This window comes from Blastomyces gilchristii (assembly GCF_000003855.2).
Source record: "Blastomyces gilchristii SLH14081 genomic scaffold supercont1.4, whole genome shotgun sequence".
NCBI lineage: Eukaryota > Fungi > Ascomycota > Eurotiomycetes > Onygenales > Ajellomycetaceae > Blastomyces > Blastomyces gilchristii.
Window position 1 is genome coordinate 3405403 of NW_003101679.1, and position 26210 is coordinate 3431612.

Below are 26210 nucleotides of genomic sequence, written 5' to 3' on the forward strand. Positions count from 1 at the left end.
GAAGAATTATTAAAGAGTGTCTCTCACAGTGAATACATAAACTGTAAGAATAAGTGCTCGCAGGCGATTATTCGGGTGTTTGCAGCTTGACGTGATATGTACTGTTAACTACTAGAAGTATTCACAGTAGAAAGATAAAATGTAGAGATCAAATGTATAATAGTATTCAAGCTGAGTTATGAATAGTATTTATGAACTTCAGTCTATATAGTTGTGTGTAGTCAAGAGCTGCTAACTCTATTAATTACATGAGAGATAGAAATAGAGATAAAGAATTCATGAGAAGCAGGATTTCTTACATACTCTTCCCTCTCTAAGACTTCATCTGTGAAGCCTTTCACTGAGTGACTTCATAGAATCTGCTCAGCACTGCAGTGATACTCACTAAAAATCCTTCATATCTATAAAAAATCTCAGTGAGGAAAAATCTCTTATTACTGTGAAGAGAAAAGAGTCTGTCACTCAGTTTCTTATTCTATGAGATTCTTTATGATCTACAGATTGTTCTTTAACTATTATACAGATTCATCTCATATCTTTCATACAGAAGAATTCTGGTTGACTCTCAATTATTTTCATGAGATTCTTATGTGATCATTATACAGATTCATCTCACAGATGAATCACTCTCTGTGAGATTACTCTTATCAAAGAGAAGTATTCACAGATTAATCTTTCACTTATTCTTATAAATCATTGTTCTTTGACACTGTAGAATTGTAAGGAATTTTTCATTCTTTTCTCAACTCTGTAGAATTGTAGAATTAAGATGTCTGCAGTCTGTAATCACTCTATATAGTCATATAGAAAGATTCAGATCTGTAATTTATAATTACTCTTTATTTACTAGAGTGATCTGACTGTTTTATGAAATCACTCACAGTGTAAGCAAATCTCTCTAAAGTAGTATAAATATTTCAGATCTGTCTGTAGAATCTCATCTTCTTTTTTCTTCTTCTATAACAGCTCTCATTCTTATAAACTATGAGTATTCTCATTCATTTAGAAAGTGTTTTCACTTAGATGATAGAGAGAGAGTGTTTCTGACAATATCTATATATTAATTCAAGAACTTCTCAAGAATAAAAATTTTTTCAATTTTAATATCTTTGTAAATAATGTCTGACTGCTGCTGAGCTTCTTGTGAGTATCTCTGTGACTTCTCTGATCACTTTTTACTGACTGATGAAGCAGAGACATCATTACTTATAATAGTGTCTTCACTTCTCTCAGTCTCATCATCACACCTGATCTTCAGACCAGCAGTCAACTTCATGTCTATCTCAGACCAGCTTCTGACTTTAAGCAGTGCAGTCTCTCTCTTTACTGTAAGTCTTCTCATAAGTAATTTCTTACAGATTCTAGCTAACAGTTCTTATAAAGCTTCTGATGTTATCAGTGTCTTCTACAGTTCTGTGAGCCTATGATTATTCTCTCTCTGTTCACATGATCTCTGATCAGGCATATGCAAATATGTCTAGATTCTCTATCAATGATTCTCATATCACAGTGCATTTCTGCAATTTCATTATCAATGAGAGATAAGTCTCTAAGTCCTTGCAAAATCCAGGTAATCAAGACAATGTGAATGTCATGAATTCATAATAAGAGTTGATCTGAGTAGATAAGTCTTCTCTTCATATCTTAATTATTTCTGAGCTGAATACTTCAGCACAACTGAGAAAGTAGACACAGCTTTGTAAGAGATATCTAATCACACACACAGACAGCCAGCTTGTAAGACTCTGTTACAACTGTATCTATTCTGATGTTCAGCTTCTCTGAAGTCTATGCATTTCTGATAATCTTTGCACTAAATAGAATAATTGTCTGTATCATAGATATGATACTCTCTGCTTCTTTGAAGAAAGAAATTGATAGTTGTGAGAGAATTGAGTGTTATAGATATTGAGAATATGAGTGTGAGTTTTCTTTGTTTTTTCTTTATTAATCTCTAAATTGTGTTCATAGCCCTGTTTCTGTTTTCTTGTTTTTTTTTTTAGCTTTAATAAGAATATGATTTCTTCTTTTCTTTGTATACACTGTAGACAGTTCATCTCAGTAGAAACTCATCATCTTATAGACTAGAATTCATAAATAACAGTGTTAATATCTTTATCATAATCAGATTCTTAGCAAAGACTGTGTCATTTTAACTTATCAGAATTCACAGTATGAAAGTCATGTCTCAGCTTCTACAGATGTCTTATCTGCTCAGATGATTCTTAAGTGAACTTATTCATCTTATCAGAATATTCTTATCACTGAATCTTGAATCAGAGCTCATGATCTCATTTCTCTGAGTTAATAATCTCTTTAATCTGATATTCTCTTTCACTCTCTAGTACTTTATAAATAGAGTGATGAGTCACAGAATTCTCTTCTGAGAATTTCTTATATTCACAGAGTAAAGAGATATAAAAAATATTATATATCTATAACTTAGATAACAGTTTTAATTTATAGAACTATAAACTAACTTTCTTTATAATCTTATAAGACTCTGTCTGTAAGAGATTCAGCTTCTTACTAAATCTCTATATAATAATATTTTCTAGACTCAGTCAGACTCTATCATCTTTCTTGAAACTCTTTATAATATACTTGAAGTCATAGTATCTCTTCTGATACTCTTAAGTCTTTCTCAAGAATTCACAGACTTTCTTCTGAATCTTCTGAATTCTCTCAGCCTGTTCACAGATATTATCACACTCTATAGTATACTCTCACAGATCTATCAAGATCATCTGCAGATAAGTCTCAGTGAGCATCTTAAAGAGGGTTTTATCTGTACTAACATGCTTTGAGTTGTTATATATAAACTCTGTAAGTAATAATTAATACACTCAGTCATTCTGATTGTAATTGATAAAATACTTCAGATACTATTCTAATATACTTATCAGATATTCTGTCTGATCATCTGTCTATTAATGAAAAGCTGTACTTAGATCTCACAAGATCTTCAGTATAGTTATCAGATCAGATCAGAACTTCTCTATAAAGATTGATTCTCTGTCTGAGACAATGTTCATAGATAATTCATGTAACTGAACTACATTACAGATAAAGATATGAGTTAAATTCTTTGACTTTAAGTTCTTATAAGTGAGTATAAAGTATGTTATCTTGATAAAGTAATTCACTATCATCAGTACACTGTTAAAACAGACATTGTATATATTCTTACTTTCAGAGAGACTTATAAGAGTATTCATTTCTAGCTGTTCTCAAGGTTTCTGTGAGATGAGTAGAGAAGTAAGTTCTTTATATAGTCTGAACTGCAATATTCATGAACTTTGATAAATAGTATAAGAATTCACTATTTTCTTCATAAGTTCTTGTATCTTCAGTCAGAAGTATTTTCTTATAAATAACTCATAAGTTCTAGTGTCTATAAAATGATCTGCTAGAGAAGAGTTATGATATCTTTTAATAAGTTCTATACATAGAAACTCATTCATAGATATATAAATCTGACCCTCTCTTTATAAGAGATTATTTAAGTCTTTTTAATTCTTTATTTCTGCAGAATTGATCTCTGTTATAAGCAGTTTCTGAATATACTGAGTATATTCATTCTTCAGTTGCAGTTTAGATAATCTGAATAGAAGATCTTACAAAGACTTATACTCTGTTTTCTCTTATATCAGATCTTTTATAAGGTTTCTTAAAGCCTGCAAACTCTTCAGATTATAGATACTCTCTTCAAGAATTCTTATAAAGATTCTCAGAGTGTTAACTCTCAGTGTTATAGAGAGTAGTTATACAGACTTCTTCTCTCTCTTTTTTCTCTTCTCTTATAAGAGATTAAGAGACTCTTCAGTCAATCTCTTTATAACACTCAGTTTAAGCATCTTACAAAGCTTTTCTGCCTTCTCTAGCTTCTCTGTGTCTGTTACTCTGATCTTCTTAATATAGTCTGATCTGTGAGAGAGTCTGTCTGCTGAGTTCTTAGTTTTCTTAATATATTCTATCTTGAATCAGAACTCACTCAGTCTCTGAGCTCAGTGAACCTGTCACTGTAAGAGTTTCTTGATTAAAGTAAACTGTTATAAGCTGTCATGATTAGTTCTAACAGTAATCACTGTTATAAGACTCTTAAAGTAGTGATATCAGTGACAGAAGAATTTCACTATTATAAGAAGCTTCTGATTATAAATGTTATAGTTAATCTTCACAGATTGCATCTTCTGTAAGAAAAAGATCACTGAAACTCAGTTCTCATTTAACTGTAGTTATAAGACTATTTCTGAAATTATAAAGAAGAAGACATCTATCTTTAATCTGATTAAGAGCAAGAGATCAAAGTGAAACAGTATTACTGTATTTATAAATATCTGTTTCAATCTTATAAAGACTCTGCAAGCTTCTGAGATAAGAAAGTTTTTATAGTTCTTTCTTCTCAATAATCTTTTCATTCTCTATTCATGAAATGACTTCTTCTTATTTTCATTCTTCAGCATGTCTGTAAGAGTTAAGAAGATTCTTATAAATACAAAGATAAATTATCTATAGAAATTCACAAAGCTTAGAAAGATCTGAATCTCATGAATACTAGTTAACTTCAGTTATAATAGAATAGTCTTAACTTACAAAGGTTTCATCTGAATATCATCTGCAGTGATTACATATTCTAGGAAATTAATTCAACAGATACTGAAGTTACACTTTATAAGCTTAATATACAGTTCTGTCTCATCTAAGATCTTCAATACACTTTATATATACTCAGTGTGTTCTTTCTTCTCTGCAGAGTATATCATCACATCATTCAGATATATTATCATGAAGACATTCAGATATACATGAAGTGTTTTATTAATAAAAGACTGAAATACTGCAGAGACATTAGTTAGATCAAAAGATATCACTAGATATTCAAACAATCTCAGTGCAGTTCTAAAGACAGTCTTTCATTCATTCTCAGACTGTATTCACAGCTGTGTATATACATTAATCACATTCAGTTATGTGAATATGATAGCTTCTGTGAGACAGTTAATCACATTCTCAATCAGAGACAGAGAATAGTGACTCTTTATTATCTTGAAGTTCAGATTATAATTGTCTACACATAATCTGAGATCTTCATTCTTCTTCTTTATAAATATTACAGAGACTCTCACAGAGATCTGTAAAGATCAGATAAAGTTATTCTTCAGATTCTTCTTCATATTGATCTGCAAGATCTCTGTCTTATAATGAGAGAGCTTATAAATTGATTCTTAGAAGAATTTCTACTCTTCTATTAAATTTATTATCAGATTCTTCTTATAGTGAGAAGAAAGCTCAGCTGTCTTTACTGAGCTGAATATCTCTATAAGATCTCAGTATTTCTCTGATATCTGAAGCTCAGTTTTCATAACTGTGAAGTTCTCAGACATTTGTAAAGTTATTATATAGATAGGCTTGTCTTCTCTAATTCACTTTACAGCATCAACTGATTCTATCTCTGTAAGTGAGTCTATTAACACTGATTGAAAGTATAAATCTGACTTATGAACAGCTATGTGCAGATTGTGTCTTTGAAGTTATACAAGTTTTAAGTATATATTATCTGTGATATCTGTAATAATCACAGTTTCTGCAAATCTTCTTCAGATTCTGAAGAGATCTTGCAATTTAAAGATAACTCTTGTAAGTCTCTTAGCTCTCAGATCTGAGTTCTCATACTCTTCTTATTATAAGAGTAGATTCTCAGTTTTTATCATTCAGCTCATTTACTCTGTGAGCTTTAGAAACACTACAGTGACCTGAGATTATGAGTTTATTAATACTTCTTATACTTGTGAGACAGTAGTACTACAGTACAGTCTCTTTCTATAAGTAAGTATTTTCATTGAGAGAGTAACAGATTCAGATATCAGCTTTAAAACTCTTAAGAAGACTGTTACTGACTCTGTTCACAACTTCTCAAATTTCTATTTTAATTTATTCAGACAGTTTGCATGAAGATATTCTGATTTAGAATAGATAAAGCAGAGTCTCTTTTTCTTAATCTCTCTATTATACACTCTATTCATAGAAGCTTATAAAGCTCTCTCTCTCTGCTCAGCAGTTAGATATAAATCTCTCTATATCTTATTATCTTTCTCTGATAAATCTGTTCTCTGTTGTTCTCACTCTTACAGAACTAGTCAGTGATTCACTCTTCACAGATCTATAACTCTCACAGTGATCTGTAAGTAGTGAATAAGAGTCATCAGTTTCTTCAGAGTCAAGAGTTTAGAGTCTTACTTAATAAGCTTATTCTGCATATCTTTATTCAGTCTCTTTATAAATATCATTATTCAGGTCTTGTTTCAGAACTCTGTTTTCACAGATCTCAATTCATATTATAATTTCATGAAGCACTGTGAGTAGTCTTTATCAGATTTCTTACCTCTTTTTCTAATATTAATGATTATAGCTCAGATATTCTCTGTTCAGCTCACAGAGTCTCTTAACTTATTCTCTAAATAGATCTTGAGAACAGATTAGCAGAATCTCTTGTAATTATTCTCTAGATAATTTAGTCAGTTCTTGACTTCAGTGTAGTAGAGATCTATCATTATATAGATAACAGCTTCTTCATCTTTCATATTTCACAGCTGAGCTTGTAAGTCAATTTTAAATACAAACTTATAAAAGCTTTTATAGATTGTGATTTGATAAGTGATCTTAAGTGATCACAGCTTAAGAAAGTTTCTTTTCAGTTCATAAGTATCTCTGAAGATTATGTTTAGAGACTCAGTTTGAGAATGTTTACAGATAGTAAGTATTTCTTGTAGAAAAATAACTTGATTCTGTGAAAGATTCTCAAGAATATTCTTCACTAAGATTGATTTATTTATGAGTTCAGAGAATTTCTCTGTCACAGATGTAGAGAATAATATCTTATAAGTGATTAATAAGTTCTCTGAAACTTCTTTTATAAGTGTTATTTATAATTCAGATAACTGCTTCTGAGTGTCTGCAGAAGAATTTATATAGATTGAAATATATAAGTTTCTAGTTCTTTCAGTTATAATGAGCAGTTGCTGACTGACTAAGCTTGAAATGTAAGAATAAGTGCTCACAGATGATTATTCAGGTGTTTGCAGCTTGATGTGATATATACTATTAACTACTAGAAGTATTTATAGTAGAAAGATAAAATGTAGAAGTTAAATATATAATAGTATTCAAGCTGAGTTATGAATAGTATTTGCAAACTTCAGTCTATATAGTTGTGTGTAGCCAAGGGCTGCTAACTCTATTGATTACGCGAGAGATAGGAATAGAGGTAACAGATCCGTGAGAAGCGGGATTTCTTACATAAACTAGTACAAATAATCTTGCATTTATAAGAGTTATATATTATTATATTAGTGAGAACTGAACTTATTAAGAGATATTAATTGAATTTGAATCATTAATCAGTAGTCATACTGAGAATTATATAATGAAGATATTAATATCTGTGATTAAAAATAACTATTAAGATATTAGTCTCAGTCTTCTTACAATTATAACTGATAATACTGCAAATAACTATACTATAATAAAGAGCTTAAAGTAAAAATTAGCTTTGTATTTCTGAAATGATAAATAAGATTATATTCTCTGTATTACTTATATAATTCAACTTGTGATATAAACACTGATAAAGAATCTTAATATCAAGCCCCGGTGGCTGAATGGTTAATGCGGCCACCCAGTAGCACCTTGGCGTGGGAAACCAAGGCGCGTGGGTTCGAAACCCGCAGGGAATACATTAAATCCGGAACTCAAGCACCTCAGGTTCCTAATAAATACAGAGGTGTACAAATCGCTTCAATGAATTGCTCTATGTTCCTGGGCTGGGAAGTTATTATTGCATGTATCTAATTGTCACTCCTTTGTATTTTCCTATGTTCTTGTTATCTTGGCGTGGTCTCAACACCTGTATTTCCTCCTGTATAACCAACACTTGACCTGTATTTAACATCACGCAAGGACTCATCATAAGCTCCGCTTGCATATGAGTATAATGAAAGAATAATAATAATAATAATAATTTTAATATCAAGATAAAGAATAATAAAATGACTGATTCTTGAGATGAGAATGAGATGAAAGTAGTTACTTAAGTAACTTTTATATTTACTTTATAAAAGATAATGTTTTTTAACAACACTTTTTAATATTACTTTTTAATAATACTTTTTAATAATACTACTGTTAATTTTGAATAGATTGACTAATAATTTAAATATCACAGATTTGAAACATTATTAATACAATTTATATCTTCTCTAAATAATAATAACAATTTCATAATATTCAATAAATAAACAAATCAGTCACATCACTGAATATGATACAGAATATTAGAATATAATAAAGTTTAATATATAAGATAACTGTTCAGACTCTTTAATTGTATCATATAATTAATTATTAAGTGTAACACTCTGATTAGAAAAAGATTCAGATATTGAAACTTTCTGATATAGAGTAAACTCAGTTGAAATATATAACTGATTTACTGTTTCAGTTTTATAAGATAATAAAGATAGTCTCAAGCACTTATACATTAATACTACAGTCAGTCTGATGAGTGTGTAACAGTTTATTTACTTATCTTAAGAAGTAGTTAAATCACTTAAAAAGAAATTCAGTCTGAGATAATACTATAGTGCTATCTATTATTACTATAAGAAATAAACTAGTATATTACTACAGTAAAACTGAACAATCTTTTATAAAGTACTATACTATAGCAGCTCTACTAGATTTCTTCTATTAAATTAATATCTACACTTCTCAAGATTGAATAGAGAGGAAATGAGACTTATATATTAAATTAGTCTGAGACTACTATAATGTCAATTATCATAGATTTGAATAAGCAGATATTAGAGATATGAAGACAGTGAAATACAATTCTTTAATAAGTAATAATCTTTAATAACACCTCATATCATATACAACTATAATACTAACTTAAAAACAGAACTTACATATATTGATTATAACTGAAAATCAGGCAAAATTATATACTTATAAAACTGAATTTGACTGCTATCTTCAAGATTATTCAATGAATTTATATACTAAATTAATTCTATAGTTATAAAAAATTGTTAAGAGTATATAGTCAACTGTTACACTGATAGTATGTAATATTCTGTTAATTTCATTGATAGAGATGAGAATAAAGTAAAAGTTAAACTTAAGCTGAGATATTTATCACTATTACTGAGAACAATTATAAGAAGAAATAATCAAGAAACTCATGATTATAAAACATGAAATTATCAGATAGTTTAATATCTCTGATCACAGTATATCAGAGAAGTGTAGTTTTCATAAGAAAGTGAAGAAAAAACTTATACAAGAATGTATTTAGTTATTTCATAAGTGTTATCAATAATCATTATCAAATTCTGATTATATAAGCAATCACTGAATGAACTGAATGAGACTGAATTTGATTTTCAGTTTCAGTCTCATTCTGATTTTAGAAGAATAATCATCTTTCACAGTTTATTCTGAGAAATTACTCTCATTTCATTGTTCTTGAATTAAATCTGGTTATTTTTCATATCATTTCTCTCAGAAATGGTTCATTTTTAGATTTTTTTAAGGCTTGATTCTGATGAGACTCACGCCAAGAAATGTATGAGATCAGATCAAATGAGACTAAATGTGAAATTCATGGTTCCGGCGGCCAGTCTACTTACAGATCTCTTAATATATTTCATTCTGTGTGTAAAACTCTTTGTAAAAGTGATGTATTTTAGAGACAAAGCTAACAGTAGTAACAGGATTTTTTAAAAAGATTTTCTTCTCTCTGTAACATATTTCTCTCTCTCTCTCTCATCTGTAATAGTGAGTGTATGAAAGCATCATTCTTGAAAGATAATAAGAGACTTATTCTGATGTTTTCTAGTGAGTAATAAATGTCTTTGTAATGCAGCTGCAGCCTCTGTAGCTGCTAAGAAAGCCAGGTTGAAGGCAGAGATGATGATGTCAATGAGCCGCGGGAGCACTGCTTTCATTGTCACATCTTCTTCTCCTTCTACATCTCTTACAGCTGTGGTGGTAGTAGCTGCATCTTGCAGTGAGATGTCATCCCTTCTATCAGTCAGTTTGTCTGTGTTCAGTCTGTTCTTTGCCTCTCTTATCACTGTTGTAATACTGCCTCTTCTCCTCAGTCAACATAATGATATATGACCTCATGTGATTATTCAGAGAGAACCTCAGAGAGAGCTTGATTCTGAAGATAGTGACTCTGAGAAGCTCAATTCATAGTTTCTCTTTCATGACACACTTAAGCCCTGCTCAGAATGCTGCTAAGTTGAGTCTGCAGAATCTCATAATTTCTTTGTCTTCTCTCTGTGAGAAGGCTTCAGTGCAGTCTCTGATCAGTACTATTACTTATCTACACTATACTAAGCAGCTAAAGAAGGAGAGAATCTTATATATCTATCTCTTCTCTCACTTCTATTCTTTCTGTTATATCTGTAATAATAACTTTTATTTCTCTGGAAGTATTATCTATTCTATAAGAAGATGTTATATTGATTCTGATAAGAAGCTCAGATACTTAAGTAGTACAGAGTGAGAATCTCAGAGCTTCAAATATTGATAAATTCTATCAAGACTGAAAAGATTTCTCTTGCTTATCTACAGAAGAAGATAAAAGTATAAGTCTCTGAGATGAAAAAACACCTCAGAATAACTGATTCTAAGAAGAGATCAGTTAGTACTGTTATTAAAAGTATCACAGAGATAAATTACTGATTGAAGAGAATCTCACTTTAATTAAAGCAGATAACTGAGATACTTTGTAAATTAATAAGTTAATACTTTATATATCTCTTATACTTTTCTACAGCACTGCAGCACTAACTTCTCAGCAGATAAAGATACTGATATTAGAGACTTCAACAGTGAAGAATGAGTTTAATAAGAGTGTGATTATTGATGAGTAGACTCTGAAATTTCTTCTTTTTACTTTTTCTACAGGCTGCAGCTCTATTAGAATAGCAGTAGTTCACAGATTGATAATATTAATCTTTTTATTAGTTTCAAATATCTCTTTTCTCTAACTGCTTCAGGAATTTTACACTTATATAGTTTTATTAAAATTTTAAAATCTCTTTAAGAGAAAATAGAAGAAGAGTGCTACAGAGTTTATAAGATATCAGCTTATTACTATAAGATTATCTCTAAAAAACTTATTAAAAAAATAAGAAGTTTTAAATAATATTTCTTACTCAACATCTCTGATGTGTAATGAGACAGTCTCTACTAGTTATCTCATAGCTTACAATCTCTTTCTCAACATTTTTCAAATACTTAAGTGATTTTCATAAATTCTCTGATAATGAATAATCTTCTTATTTAATAAAATATTGAAGAATATTATAATATATTCACTTATTCAATATTTTCTTTATAAGATATTCAGTATCACTCTTAATCTTGATACTATCTGACTGAGACAGCTTCATTCTGAGACATTGCTTATAGAGCTTTAAATAGAAAATATAAAAATCAGAATAAATTGATTTCAATTCTGAGAGTAATTTCAACTTATATATCTGCTTACTCATTACTCTTATTACTGAAAAAGATTCTAGTCACTACTCATTAAACTTCTTATACAATCTTATTATCTTGATATTCTTTACTAAAAGTAGTACTTAATTCTCTATCAAGAACTTCATTAAAAGATGTTTTCAATTATAGTATTCTATCTACTACTTCTGAGTATGATAAATACTTTTCACTGTCTTCTTATGAATTTTATTTAAAAGTTTCAATCTTACTTTTACTTCTGATATTGAGAGATACTCTATTCTCTGCATCTATTCAATATTCTGACTGTCTATTTCTCTCTTTGAAACATTATCTGCAATATCACTGAATAACAAAGAATTATATTTATAGTAAGTATAGAAAAAAGATACTTTGAAGATTATAGTCTTTGTATTATTATATATAAATTCAGTGATCAGAAAATGTTTGAGCTAATTATTCTAATAATATAAATAGAATACTTAAAAATACTGTTCTAATGTCTGATTCTGATGTTCAGTCTGATTATCTGTCTGCAGATAAAATGCAGTGCTGCGAAGATATCTTATTATAAGATAATAGTAAAAGACTGATTAGTATTTACTAATGAAGAGAGATTCTTGATCTGTTATCAATGATTTTGAAGTACTGTGATTATAAATAATAATATCTAAAAACAGATCAGTCAATTCAGAGACTTTAATCTTTTTATAAGTAGAGATATATTTTATCATCTTTATGAAATAATTGATAATAACTAAAATTGAGTCATATTCTTTGACTCTTATTGACTTCAGCAGATTAACTATGAAATTCATTAATAGATTCTATCATAGACTCTTTGAAACATATAGTGATATTAACTCACTGTATTACTTATATCACAGAATCTTTATTCTTTAATAGATATTATAAGTCTTAGTATACTCTTTAACATCTGTTCAGAGCTTGTCTTAAATATATTTATATTTTAGAAGCTTCTCAGTGTTCTTTAGCTCAAAGTGCTCTGTATGAGAATTATTATAATAAATTCTTAATAACTTCTAACACATTATTCTGCTATAAGAAATGAAGACTGAATCATTCAGTAGTAGAAGTTCACATTCTTCTAGTTATCAGTGACTTGATTTCTTAGTAACACTGTCTTACTCAGAGTCTGTCTCTTTCAAGTTTAAACTGAATTCTTTCTTCTTTAACTTCTGAATTCACACTGCAGTAGAGATATCTCTCTTCTATAACTTATCAATAAATTTTAAAAGTAGTTAAGTTGAAACATTATAGACTATTTCATTCTTTGTCAATTCAATGATAGTAAGATATAATATGAGAAGCTCATGATCTTCAGTGTCAGTTCTCTGCAGAGATTCAGATTTTCTTTCATCTTCTATACTGAGTCACATAGCTGTCTTATCAGTGCTGTTTCTAAGCTTCAGAGAATCTTAATCCTCTGCAGCTAGCTTCTTCTGCAGTGATAACAGAGATTCTTTTATAGAATTCTTCTTCTTATTAACAATATTATAATTGAGTTATCTAGACAGCATATCAGCAGGAGTAAGCTGATCTGAACAGTATCATATATAGAAATCATACTCTGAAAGCAGCTTCACTCATCTAGCTTGATATTCTGTCAAGCTCTTTATTATTAAGAAGTAATATAGATTTGTATAATTAGTGAGAACTTACACTGAGTACTTACTACTCTGAAGATAATATTGCCAGATCTTAAAAGATTTGATAATTACTAATATTCTTTAATTATGAGTATCATACCTTCTCTATATAAGTGATAATTTCTTGAAAAAGAAGATTACTGCTCTTTATTCACAGTATTTTATAGACTCTGTGAAAAAGTCTTCTCTTACAGATATTTCATTGTCTATATTCTCAGAAGCTATTATTCTCTGATTCTTTCAATGTTAAAAGATCTTCAGTGTCAACTGTGAAAAGATTTCACAGACTTCACTTTCAGATGCATCAGTCTCACACTGAGTCACTGACTGAGTAAGTCAGAATTAAAGTGATTCAGTATTATAATATCTGTAAAAGCTTATTTCAATTCTACAAATATCTGCACAGTGTCTTGAGTGAGAATAAACAGTTCTGTTTTTCTATCTTTCACACTTTTCTTTAACAGATCTGTAAGAGAGACAGTAATCTGTGAATATGTATAGATAAATCATCTGTAGAAATTCACAAATTCTAGAAATATCTGCATCTCACAGTATATCTGCAGCACTGATCAGTTCTCAATGATAAAGACTCAGCTTCTGTTCATTAAAATGCTGTTCATCTCAATAATATAATCTAAGAAATCAATCTTCTATATGTAGAACAAGCATTTTTCAGTATTTGTATAGAGTTAATACTGTCTCAAGGGACTCAACACTTCTTAAACATGAGTATCATATTCTTTCTCTGTTTTTGAGAAGATTAGAATGTTATTTAAGTAAACTATGCAGAAGATATTGACAAGACCTCACAGTGTCTCATTTATATAGATCTGAAAGATGACTGAAGTGTTACAAAGATCAAAAGATAAAATAAGATATTCAAAATTAGTGTACTTAATATGAAAAGCTGTTTTTCAAATATCATCTTTATTAACTCTGATTCTATGATAGATATTCTGTATATCAATCTTTGAGAACATCTTTACTTCAGATAATTAATTGATTATCTTGTCAATTAACAGTAATAAATAGTAATTCTTAACTGTCATCTTATTGAGATCTCTGTAGTCTACACATAGACATAGTCTACTGTTCTTCTTAGGCACAAATAGTATGAATGTCTCTGTCAGACTCTTTAATGAGTATATTCAATTCTTTGATTGCACTTTTTCAAGATATTTATGCAGAACATTCAATTTCTTTACTAACAAGTTATAAAAAGATCTGTACAGCATCATTTCATCATCTTCAAGATAAATCTTATATCATATCTTAATGTTAGAAAACTTCACTGCTTCTCTTTCTGAAAAGACATTCTTATAATCTGTAAAGAGATATTATATTCATCTATCTTCAATGATGAATACTGCTACTATTCTTATAGTGAGAATGATGACTTCTTCATCTATCTTCAAGTCTCAGTCATCTACTATACAGTATATTAACTCTATCTTTTTCTCAAGATTCTTCTGATGAAACTCTTCAGATTTCTCTATCACTGTCTCTTTATTAGTGAGATAATACTGTCATGTCTGAGGAACTCAGTCAATGAGAGAATTGTTTTCTCTCAATTATAAAAGATCTAGAATAATATTCTCATCTATAATATTAACAGTGTGAAGAAGCAGACTGTTCTTCTTGAAGATTTCTTCTGAGTCTGTAATCACACACTTTGCTTAGATTATGTTAAAACAGTGATATTTCATTTCATCAGTAAAGTTTATATAGTCTGACAGATCTATCTTCTTTCAATTCTTTATTAAAGAAAAGAAATAAGATATGAAGTTAGTATCTACTCTGAAGTTGAGTAGACATCTCACTGATATCTCTTTATTCAGAGTATTCATTATAATCATAATATGAACTCAGAGATATGAGAATTATTAATTCTTTATTTCTTTCTCTTCTTTATCTTCTGCAGATGCATTTGTTAGAAGAGAAGTTAACTTTGAGAAGATATCTTCTCAGTTTCTTCTCTTCTTCAGCTTTCTGTACTTACTAGTATAATAATTATTAGCTCTGCAGTTACAATAGAGATCTTTATCAAATCTTTTTTAATATTTCTTCACAGTGAGTCAAGAATTAATATACTTAAAATTCTTCTTTACTTTCTCTGTACTGAAGTCATCACAGTGCTATTGAAATCTCATTATTGATTATTTAGAAGAAGTCTTGTTAGTCTTTTTCTCAGAGTATTGATTATTAAAATAGATTTAGAAAGTCAAGTTAACAAGCTCAGTATAATTGATTAATAAACTCTGATACTGTAATATTATTATTCATATCTTATAAGTTAGCTTTATAAGATAAAGCTGTGTCTTTAATTGATTTAAATCATTAATCAATTTCTCTCAATATTCTTCAAATCTTGCATTGAAATCAGAAGAATTCTTATTATTTCATTAATATAATAAGTTAAACTACTGTGCTGCTGTAAAGCTGCAGTTATAATAATTTTTAATTTAATTCAGTAGAAAGTCTTTGATTTTCTTCTTAAGTTATAACAGTATTGATACACTCAAGCTTTCTCTTCTTAATAACTCAAGTAATTGTAGAGATGTCTTCAAGAAGATTGATAATGTATATTACTTATATCTTGTGAGTATTAAACTGGCTCAGATTAAGGCAGAATTTCTGTTCAAGAGTACAGATAAAGCTGTGAAATTCAGATAATATATTTTTCTTATGACTTGAAAAATCTCTAATCTTAATCTCTCTATCTTTATAATAGATGTAGATGTGTAGAGACTGCAGTGATAACAGAGCAGTTAAAAAGCTCATATCAAAGTGTTCAGTGAGTTCAGAAATCTCAGATTTCTGTCAGAGTAGAGATGTACACACTCTAGAGAATAATATAAAGTTTTTCTCAGAGAGTGAGATCAGATCAGTCTCAGCACAGATGTATAAGACTATATTAGTCTGTTAATAGAGCTCAACTGATTTAAACTTATAATCAGGTCAAGTAATTTAAATTATAATATGATAGAACTGAAGTAGTAGCTAGTCAGCAGCATTATATAGAGATAGTTGTTTAAAAAGCTGTATAAATGAGCTTGACTATCTTGCTTGAATAGTGAGCTTGTAGACTACAGAGTGATTATAAGAATATCACAGATATAATACTTAGTATACTAAGAAGATTATATGAGAAATACAGTAACTCTTGTATATATTTCAGTGAGAGAAAAATGAATTACTGATCTCTTTGATGAGAAGCCAGCATCTAGCTATTCTATATAGACAATGAATAGATACTCTTCTCTCATTCTATGAGTAAGAATAGCTGAAGTGATACCTCAGTGATACCTCACTATCAAGGAAGAGTAATCTGCTGACCTTATATAGAAGCAGAGTTCTTATATTCATCAATCAGATCTTTTCATAATATATCTGAATGATGTCATAGAGTGGTTGAAAACCGGTTTGAATGGCCTGCGGGATGAATGGAATCATCCGCAGGGAAGCGATGGGCCGTGCGGAACCGCAGCAGGGCCTTGGCGCGGCCAGGGGCGTGACAATCACTCTGTGTACAACATTAATGTCATTTATCACAAGATTGACTGATATGCCAATGTAAGAATGTGTACATGTGTGTGTAGAAAAATTGAAGAAGAGTGTGAGATCTGCAGAACCAGAAGTCAGAACAGAGAGAACAGAAATGAAAGAAACTGAAGAAGAAGATACAGAACTGAATGAATGACAGCAGAAGTCATCTGAGACTGAATGCTTATAACTCAGTGTATACACAATCTTCTCTGCAGAAGAGAGAGAGAAAGTGCTGAGAGAAGCTTAAGAGTGAAAGAGAGTGATCTCAGTGATGTTATCATCATCAATTAAAATAATCTCTGATATCAGAGTAACTAAGAATCATTATTAGTGTATAAAACTGTAAAAACAGAGATAATAATTACTGAATAAACACTCACTGATCTTAGAATTGTATATGTAATTATAACATGCACAAGACTTCTCAGAAAGAGAGACAGAGACACAGAAAAATACAGAAAGAAGAATATAATATATGAATAACTTATTTCTACAACAATAACTCAGACAAGGTGTATAAGTCTTATAACTGCAGGTGTAAAAGAGTATAACATCTGTGTTTCTGTTTCTGAAAACATGAATATCTTTTATCTGTATCACAAAGTCAGATAACAGATATCAGAGAATAGGTCAATATAGATCTATTATCTCAAAGAAATTCATCAGAGTGAATGTACCTGTAATATTGAACTTTACAGTAGTAAAAAGTTTCTTGATATTCATGAACATTATAACTTTCTGCATAATAAAACTTATAGCAATTTTCTCTAGAAAAATCAGCATTAGAAGAGAAGAGAAAAAAGAAAAGACTTATAATCTCAATACGGCTAAAAAGAGAAGTAATTCTTCAGTATGAATCAATAATTGTCTTATTATAAATATTTGAAATGAATATAATAATCAGCATCTGTGACTGAGCTTTAAATAGTTATATTATACACAGTCTTCATACAATAGATTGTTCTAGAAATTAACAAGAAAGACAGAAGTATATATACTGAGAAACATGATTCATCAAGCCTATATATAGACTGACCGTGTGACCGTGTCTGAGACCAGGATCAAACTTTACAGTTATTATATTGTCTAAAAGCATTACTTCTGATCATGATTTATATTCATCACATTGATCTCAAATCACATTATTTCAAATATTAAAGATTCTAGATTCACTTTTCAAATAAAAATCTAGTCTAAGATAAAGAATATATTTGAATTCTTAGTCATATTTTTATTCTGATCTCATTATTGAGAATAATATCAAATGAGATCATGAAATTATTTCTCACTTATATAATATAATAACATAGTACTCATTAATTAAGAATTCAACAGAAAGTATTATCAAATATTATTACTTTTCTGAACACAGATCATAATTCATATAATTTTAATTATAAAAAAAATATAAAATACAAAAAAAACAAAAAACAAAAAATAAAATAAAAACAAGAAAAAATCACAATGAAAAACAAAGAAAAAGAAAAATAAAATAAAAGAAAAGAAAAATAAAAAAAAAAATAAAAATAAAATCAAGATTGCAGAGCTGTAGTACTTCTAAAATACTATATATTGATGAAAATAACTGGGAATGGTCTGAGCTTACATGTGATGAACTAGAGTCAGCAATATTCTCAAGTTCAATTAAAACTGCTGCAGGGCCTGATTCAATTAATCACTTGATTATTCAAAACACATATTTCTACTTGAAGAATGAATATTTTGAGCTCTTTTTCAATCTCTTAAAAAATGATTATCATCCTGAATGGTGGAGAAAAGCTACTGAAGTAATCCTTACAAAATCTAATAGAAAAGCTTCAATTTCTAAGTCATATAGAGTAATATCTCTGTTGAACTGTTTGTGAAAAATTCTAGAAAAGATAATAGCTACTAGATTATCTTTTATAAGCTCTATTAGTAATTCTCTTCTATTTAATGAACAAATGAAAGATAGAAAACAATGTTCTGCAATTGATACTATTCTCTCAGTTATTCATAATATTCAAGTAGCAAAGTATGAAGGCCTGGTCTCAACTGCAGTTTTTATTGATATAAAAGATGCATTTGATCATGTTTCAAAGTCTAAGATGATTCAAAGTTTGAAGATGTTAAAACTATCACTTTCTCTAATAAAATAAGTTAATTATTTCATGTCTAAAAGAATTATACAACTATTCTTTGATGGAAGAAAACAAGATAAAACTGAGATAAAAATAGAAGTATTACAAGAATCTTCAATCTCATCTGTTTTATTTGCAATATACACTGCATATCTATTCAAGAATAGAGAGATGAAAATAGTGAGATCTTCAAGTTATGTAGATAATATTAGTCTACTCTACAGTTCAAAGACAATCAAAGAGAATCTAGAAGTGATTGAGAAAGCAGTAAAGAAAATCTTTGTTAGAGCAGATATCAATCTAATTCAATTTGATATAAATAAAACTGAGTTAATTTACTTTTTTCTCAGATTTAATGAGAAAGAACTAAGTCTAACTCTTTTGAATACAGAGATTAAACTCAGTTTGAATGTCAAATGACTAGAAGTATGATTAAACTCCAAGTTGAATTTTAAATATCATATTCAACAAAGAATCATCAAGGCAGAGAGACTACTGAATAGTATAATCAGACTATTAAATACTGAGAGAGGTCTATTCTTTCAGGCTATGAGACAGTTATACATAGCCTGTATTATCTCAGTAGCTGATTATGAAGTTCAAGTTTGATGAAATAATCAAGATAACTTCACTGAACTCTTTCAAAGTCTATAAAACAGATCTTTGAGAAGAATTCTGAAAGTATTCAAATCATCTCCTATTAAAGCAATGAAAATTGAAGCTTCAATTTCACCTTCTACTATTCAATTTGAAAAGGCCTGTATGAACTATGCTCTGAAAGTCATGAAGATGAGCTCAAATCATAAAATCAGAGAAAGAGTCTCTTCTTCATTTTCATCAGTTAACTCAGGAAATGAACTGAATTGAAATAGATTTCTTGATTGAAATAAAAATAATGCTTTAAAGAAAATGCTCTCTCAACTGTATAGACTATGTTCACTTATGAAGAATCAATTTTCTTCATTAAATGTTGAGAAAATTGATCATGAGAAGATATCTCTCTGAAGAGAAAAGCTGAAATCTCTTATACACTTACAAATAAGTGAACTATCTAAAGAGAGAGAATATGAACAGCATTTGAAGAAGATCTCTACAATCAATATAAAAGACTCTATTCTGATTTACTCAGATGACTCAAAAAATAAGAATTTAAATATATTAGGCGCAGGCATTGCTTATACTGAAGATAATATCAATTTTATCTTACATTTCTGAAGTTTAGACTGTGAATCTGAAGTCTTTGATACTGAACTATTTGCAATAGTGAAAGCTTTCAAACTCATTGAAATAAAATCTTATAAAAGAGAAAATAGTTTGAAAGAGACATAAATTTCTCTGATAGTCAAGCTGCTTTAAAAAGACTTAGAAATAGTCAGATTCATAATGATCAAATGAATCTTGAACTGATTTTAAACTCTGTTTTGAAAATTCAAAAGAGAAGAATATTAAAACTGATAATTCATCTGCATTGAGTTCCTGCTCATATGAATATTCATGGCAATGAATTGACTGATTCAGCTGTAAAAAAGAGTTCAGAATTAAGCAGATCTATTCAAAAAACAATGTTCTGGTCTTTTATAAAGAGAAAGATAAAAGAATTTTGTTTAAACAAGTGAAATGAAAGCTAGCAGAAACAAAAGAACAGCATACATTATTCAAGATTTGAGATAAAATCAAAGTGAAAATCTTGTTCAATTAAATGTAAAAAGAAAATATTGTCATCTATAATTCAGCTGAAACTAGGACATGATTATTTCAAATTCTATATACAAAGATTTGATGATAGATTTGATTCAACAGAGTGCTGATTCTGCAATGTGAATGAAAATTATGAGTATATTGTAATGCATTGTGCATTATACAATAGTCTCAGAGTCAGATTAAAGAAGAAGTATGATTTAAATCAATTAAATATGAGGTTCTTATTCTCAACTGAGACAGGAATTAAATACTTAATAGACTTTCTCTCAGAAACTCAAGCAGCTATAAGAAAATGACTGCATTCAGAAGTATCTGAATATGAAGAGGCAGAAATTGATTAGATACAGTCTGTTAAAACAGCTATACACTATCTTTTAATAATTTTTTTTTGTTATAGTCTCTCTTTACTGTACTTCTTTCCTTCTGTTCTTTTCTATCTATCTATTTAATGTGTCTATCTTTAAGACTATGTTCTCTTTTCCTTTGTCATGATATTTTCAAATGATTTCAAAGTATCAGAAGGTGTTGAAATACTGCAATTTGTAAACAGTTTTTGTATTCTGAGCTGGAATTTTCTGATTTTGCATATCTGAAATTGATAAATGTATAATAGTTGACTCTATAGATATAGGAAAAACCCTGCGAACTAAAGGTTCTCAGGTAGATGTCATAGTCTCTGACTGCATACATCTATAATTGAAGAATAATAATAATAATAATAATAATAATAATAATAACTTCTAAAATACTCACTTTTCAGAGTCTTTGCAATATTCATCACTAACTGTGTATTTCTCACAGTGAGAATAACACAGCTGCAATGAGTTATTATCTTAATATTATCTAATAAATAATTAGTATATATCTGTATAAATGTGAATAATTAGAAAATATACACTTAAAAAGTGTGATCAGCGTGAACTCTGTTATCACTTGAATGATATTAAGAACAGAATGCTGTAATTGATGATTTCTCTCATCAATTTCACAGACAAGATATATAAAGATGATTTTAAGAAATATAAGATTCTCTGACTACTGATAAAAACAGATCTCATAAAGAGACTCTATTTTCATAATATCAGAGACTGAGTATTATTAAAAAGCATTACTTTTATGCAATACATATGCACTTACTGCAGTGATTCATTCTCTGTGTAAATAACTGAGAGTTATAGCTTTCTTACATTACACAGCTCTGTCTGAAATGCTGCTATCAGTTTATAACTCACACAGTCTCTCAGTTCAGTATGCACTGTATGTATACAGCTCTGTATACTGAGGCTGTGTTAGTTATTATAGCCTGGCATAGTACTCACTTTTCACAGGCCATGTTTATTTGAGAGAGAGAGAAAGAAGACATAACTGTTGTTTTATTAAGAAGAAGATAAATAATTAGTATTATTAAATGTAATTTAATTCATCTGTATTTAAAATTTGATTAGTCTATACTCTTCAATTTGAGGGTTTCTGAGAGTGTTTTAATAGTTTTCATATCAGCTTGAACTTAGTGATAAATTGAAGAAGAAGAGAAAAGAGAGAAGAAAGAAATGAGAATAACTTATCTTTATAATATGAAAACAGAGAATTGCTACAATCATTCTCTCTAGTAATAAAGATCTGTTTTCTGCATGTATTTCTAATATAGATTATATAATAACTGTATACAAAGAATATCAATAGTACATGTATTGAATGAAGATAATATTGCTATATAACACTGTAGTCATTTCTGTACATCTCTGAAAGCTGTTAATAGTTTCTTTGAGTCTCTTTATATTTGATAAGTCAATAATATATTTCAATACACTTCTTTTTTCATTATCATCATTATCATCATCATTATCATTATTATTATCATTATCACTATCATTATTACTATCATCATTATCATTATCATTATCATTATCATATCATTGCTAGCTGCCTTCTCTGCCTTTATCTCTTCTCTACACTTACTAAAATCAATCATGTTATTTCTCTTCAAATATTCTGCAGTTCTGCAGACTATCAAGGTGTGTGAGTGCTATCACAGATTGAAGAAAGAGAAGAAGAAGATGTTCAAGTGAGAAGAGATAGATTGTAAGACATATTATAATACCTTGAAGAGACTCTGTAAGAGAGTAGAATGATAACAATTTTAAGTAACACTTCTGATAGATTTAGACTGAACTAAGTATAGAAATAATGCAGATAACATCATCTATAAGAGATTGAAAAAGAAGACAGTGAAGAGTTCTATACAGTAGTAGTGAGATCAGAAGAAGTTCTGAGAATCATTTAAGACTAAGATGAAAAGAGAGAGAGAGAAGAAGAGTATTACTGTAAATAAACAGTAGCAGAAGAAGATTGAGAAGATATTAAAGTAGAAGACAGAGAAGTCAAAACTGATAAGTTTTTTATTAAGAGATAATGATTTTTGATAACACTTCTGTTCTCTAATTGATTAGCAGGAGCTGATAGAGAAGGAGAGAATTGAGACCTTGTTCAGATCTTGAATACACTTCATAATTCAGAATATTAAGAAGACAGCTCTACTATCTGAGTATATCAATCTGCTTATCACTGAGATGAAACACAAGACAGCAGATCAGAAAATACAGGATTTTCAGACACAGATTAATCTAGCTCAGAGAGAGCAGTGAGAACTCTTCTCTGAGAAGATAGCAGAGAGAGATTTTAAGATAATTATCATCTCAGATAAGAAGAAGAAGAAGAAGAAGAAGAATAAGAAGTGAATTATGAAGAATAATAAGAAGAGTGAGAAAGAGAAGAAAGATAATAAATAGAAAAAGTTTTTTTCTTTTTATATTAATTAGTTATAAGTTCATAACTATTAGTTAATAATTAAAATTAATTTTGAGTTTTCAAAAATTATTGTATAAGTTGTAATCAATTATCAATATTAGTTCAGGGCACAAAATTTATGAAAAACTCAACATAAATACTGAGATGAACTATGAAATAATTATCAATAGATTGTATTACAAATTACTGAAGAGTTATCTCTCTACTACAATTACTGTAACTGTATTCAGAAACATTTATCATGAACTGATCATAGCTCTGAAGAAATTTTCTGATATCTGAAGTTATCAGAATGCAGATAATAAAAGAAAAATAATCAGAAAATTACTACTGAGCTGATAAGTTACTCTACTAGATAATAATTTTTAATAATACTCACTTTCTAATTTGAGAAAAATTATATGAAAATAATCATATATTAATACTCTAATTTCATAACTCTCATCTGATAACTTCTGTGAATAATTACTTTATATATATATATCTCTGAATCTTTCTCTTCAATTAATTGAAAACTCTGAATTCTGAACACTTCTTCAAATGCTTAATTCAAATCTTTATATTTCATCTCAATTCTGTCTTTGAATTAATCTTGAGATATACTACAAAGTCAATATGCAATATCTAGAATCAGAGTTGAAGAATCATTAAAGAGTATCTCTCACAGTGAATATATAAACTAGTATAAATAATCTTATATTTATAAGAGTTATATATTATTACATTGATGAGAACTGAACTTATTAAGAGATATTAATTGAATTTGAATCATTGATTAGTAGTCATACTATGAATTATATAACAGAGATATTAATGACTGTGATTAAAAATAACTATTGAGATATTAGTCTCAGTCTTCTTATAATTATAACTGATAATACTGTGAATAACTATACTATGATAAAGAGCTTGAAGTAAAAATTGACTTTGTATTTCTGAAATAATAAATAAGGTCATATTTTCTGTATTACTTATATAATTTAACTTATGATATAAACACTGATAAAGAATCTTAATAGTAAGATAAAGAATAATGAGATGACTGATTCTTGAAATGAGAATAAGATGAAAGTAGTTACTCAAGTAACTTTTATATTCATTTTATAAAAGATAATGTTTTTTAATAATACTTTTTAATATTGCTTTTTAATAATGCTTTTTAATAACACTACTGTTAATTTTGAATAAATTGACTAATAATTTAAATATCACAGATTTGAAACATTATTAATACAATTTGTATCTTCTCTAAATAATAATAATGATTTCATGATATTCAATAAATAAACAAATTAGTCATATCACTGAATATGATACAGAATATTAGAATATAATGAAGTTTAATATATAAGATAACTGTTCAGACTCTTCAATTATATCAGATAATTAATCATTGAGTGCAATACTCTGATTGAGAAAAGATTCAGATATTAAAACTTTCTGATATGAAATAAACTCAGTTGAAATATGTGATTAATTTACTGTTTCAGTTTTATAAGATAATAAAGACAGTCTTAATTACTTATATATCAATACTGCAGTCAGTCTGATAAGTGTATAACAGTTTATTTACTCATCTTAAGAAGCAGTTGAATCACTCAAAAAGAAATTCAGTCTGAAATAATGCTATAGTGCAGGCTATTATTACTATAAGAAATAAACTGATATATTACTACAGTAAAACTGAACAATCTTTTACAGAGTACTATACTGTAGCAGCTCTACTAGATCTCTCTTATTAAGTTAATATCTACACTTCTCAAGATTGAATAGAGAAGAAATAAGACTTATATATTAAATTAGTCTGAGACTACTATAATGTTAACTATCAGAGATTTGAATAAGTAGATATTAGAGATGTGAAGACAGTGAAATACAATTCTCTAGTAAGTAATAATCTTTGATAACACTTTATATCATATAGAACTATAATACTAACTTTTAAATAGAACTTATATATATTGATTATAACTGAAAATCAGACAAAACTATATACTTATAAAACTGATTTTAACTGCTATCTTCAAGATAATTCAATCAATTTATACATCAAATTAATTATAGAGTTATAAAAAATTGTTAAGTGTATCTATTCAACTATTATACTGATGATGTGTGATATTCTGACAATTTCATTGATAGAGATGAGAATGAAGTGAAAGTTTAACTCAAGCTGAGATATTTATCACTATCACTGAGAACAATTATAAGAAGAAACAATTAAGAAACTTATAATTATAAAATATAATATTATCAGACAGTTTAATATCTCTGATCACAGTATATCAGAGAAGTGTAGTTTTTATGAGAAAGTGAAGAATAAACTTACACAAGAATGTATTTAGTTATTTCATCAGTGTTATTAATAATTATTATCAAATTCTGATTATATAAGTAATCACTGAATAAATTGAATGAGACTGAATTTAATCTTCAGTCTTAGTCTCATTCTGATTTTAGAAGAATGATTATCTTTCACAGTTTATTCTGAGAAATTACTTTCATTTCACTGTTCTTGAATTAAATCTGGTCATTTTTCACATCATTTCTCTCAGAAATGATTCATTTTTAGATTTTTTTAAGACTTGATTCTAGTGGGGCTCACATCAAGAAATGTATGAGACCAGATAAAATGAGATTAAATGTGAAATTCATGATCTCGGCGGCCAGTCTATCTACATAACATCTTCTTGAAATGAGAAAAGCTGATAATAAAGACAGAAACAGCAGAGACAGAGAGAGTAGAAGTAGTGAGAGTAGAAGTAAAACTCATGAGAACAGAGGTAGCAGAAGTGAGAGAATCAGACACAGAGACAGATGTAGAAGATTGAGA

The 26210-nt window shown here is 28.7% G+C and overlaps 1 protein-coding gene across 1 annotated transcript; it reads left to right on the plus strand.

The window, feature by feature from the left end:
* Window positions 1-10202: 10202 nt before the first annotated feature.
* BDBG_16719 (uncharacterized protein) lies at window positions 10203-10499 on the plus strand (the record flags this gene model as incomplete). Its single annotated transcript, XM_031724609.1, has 1 exon — window positions 10203-10499. A coding segment is annotated over one exon (296 nt), but the record flags the coding sequence as incomplete, so codon positions are not given.
* Between the last annotated feature and the right edge of the window lie 15711 nt (window positions 10500-26210).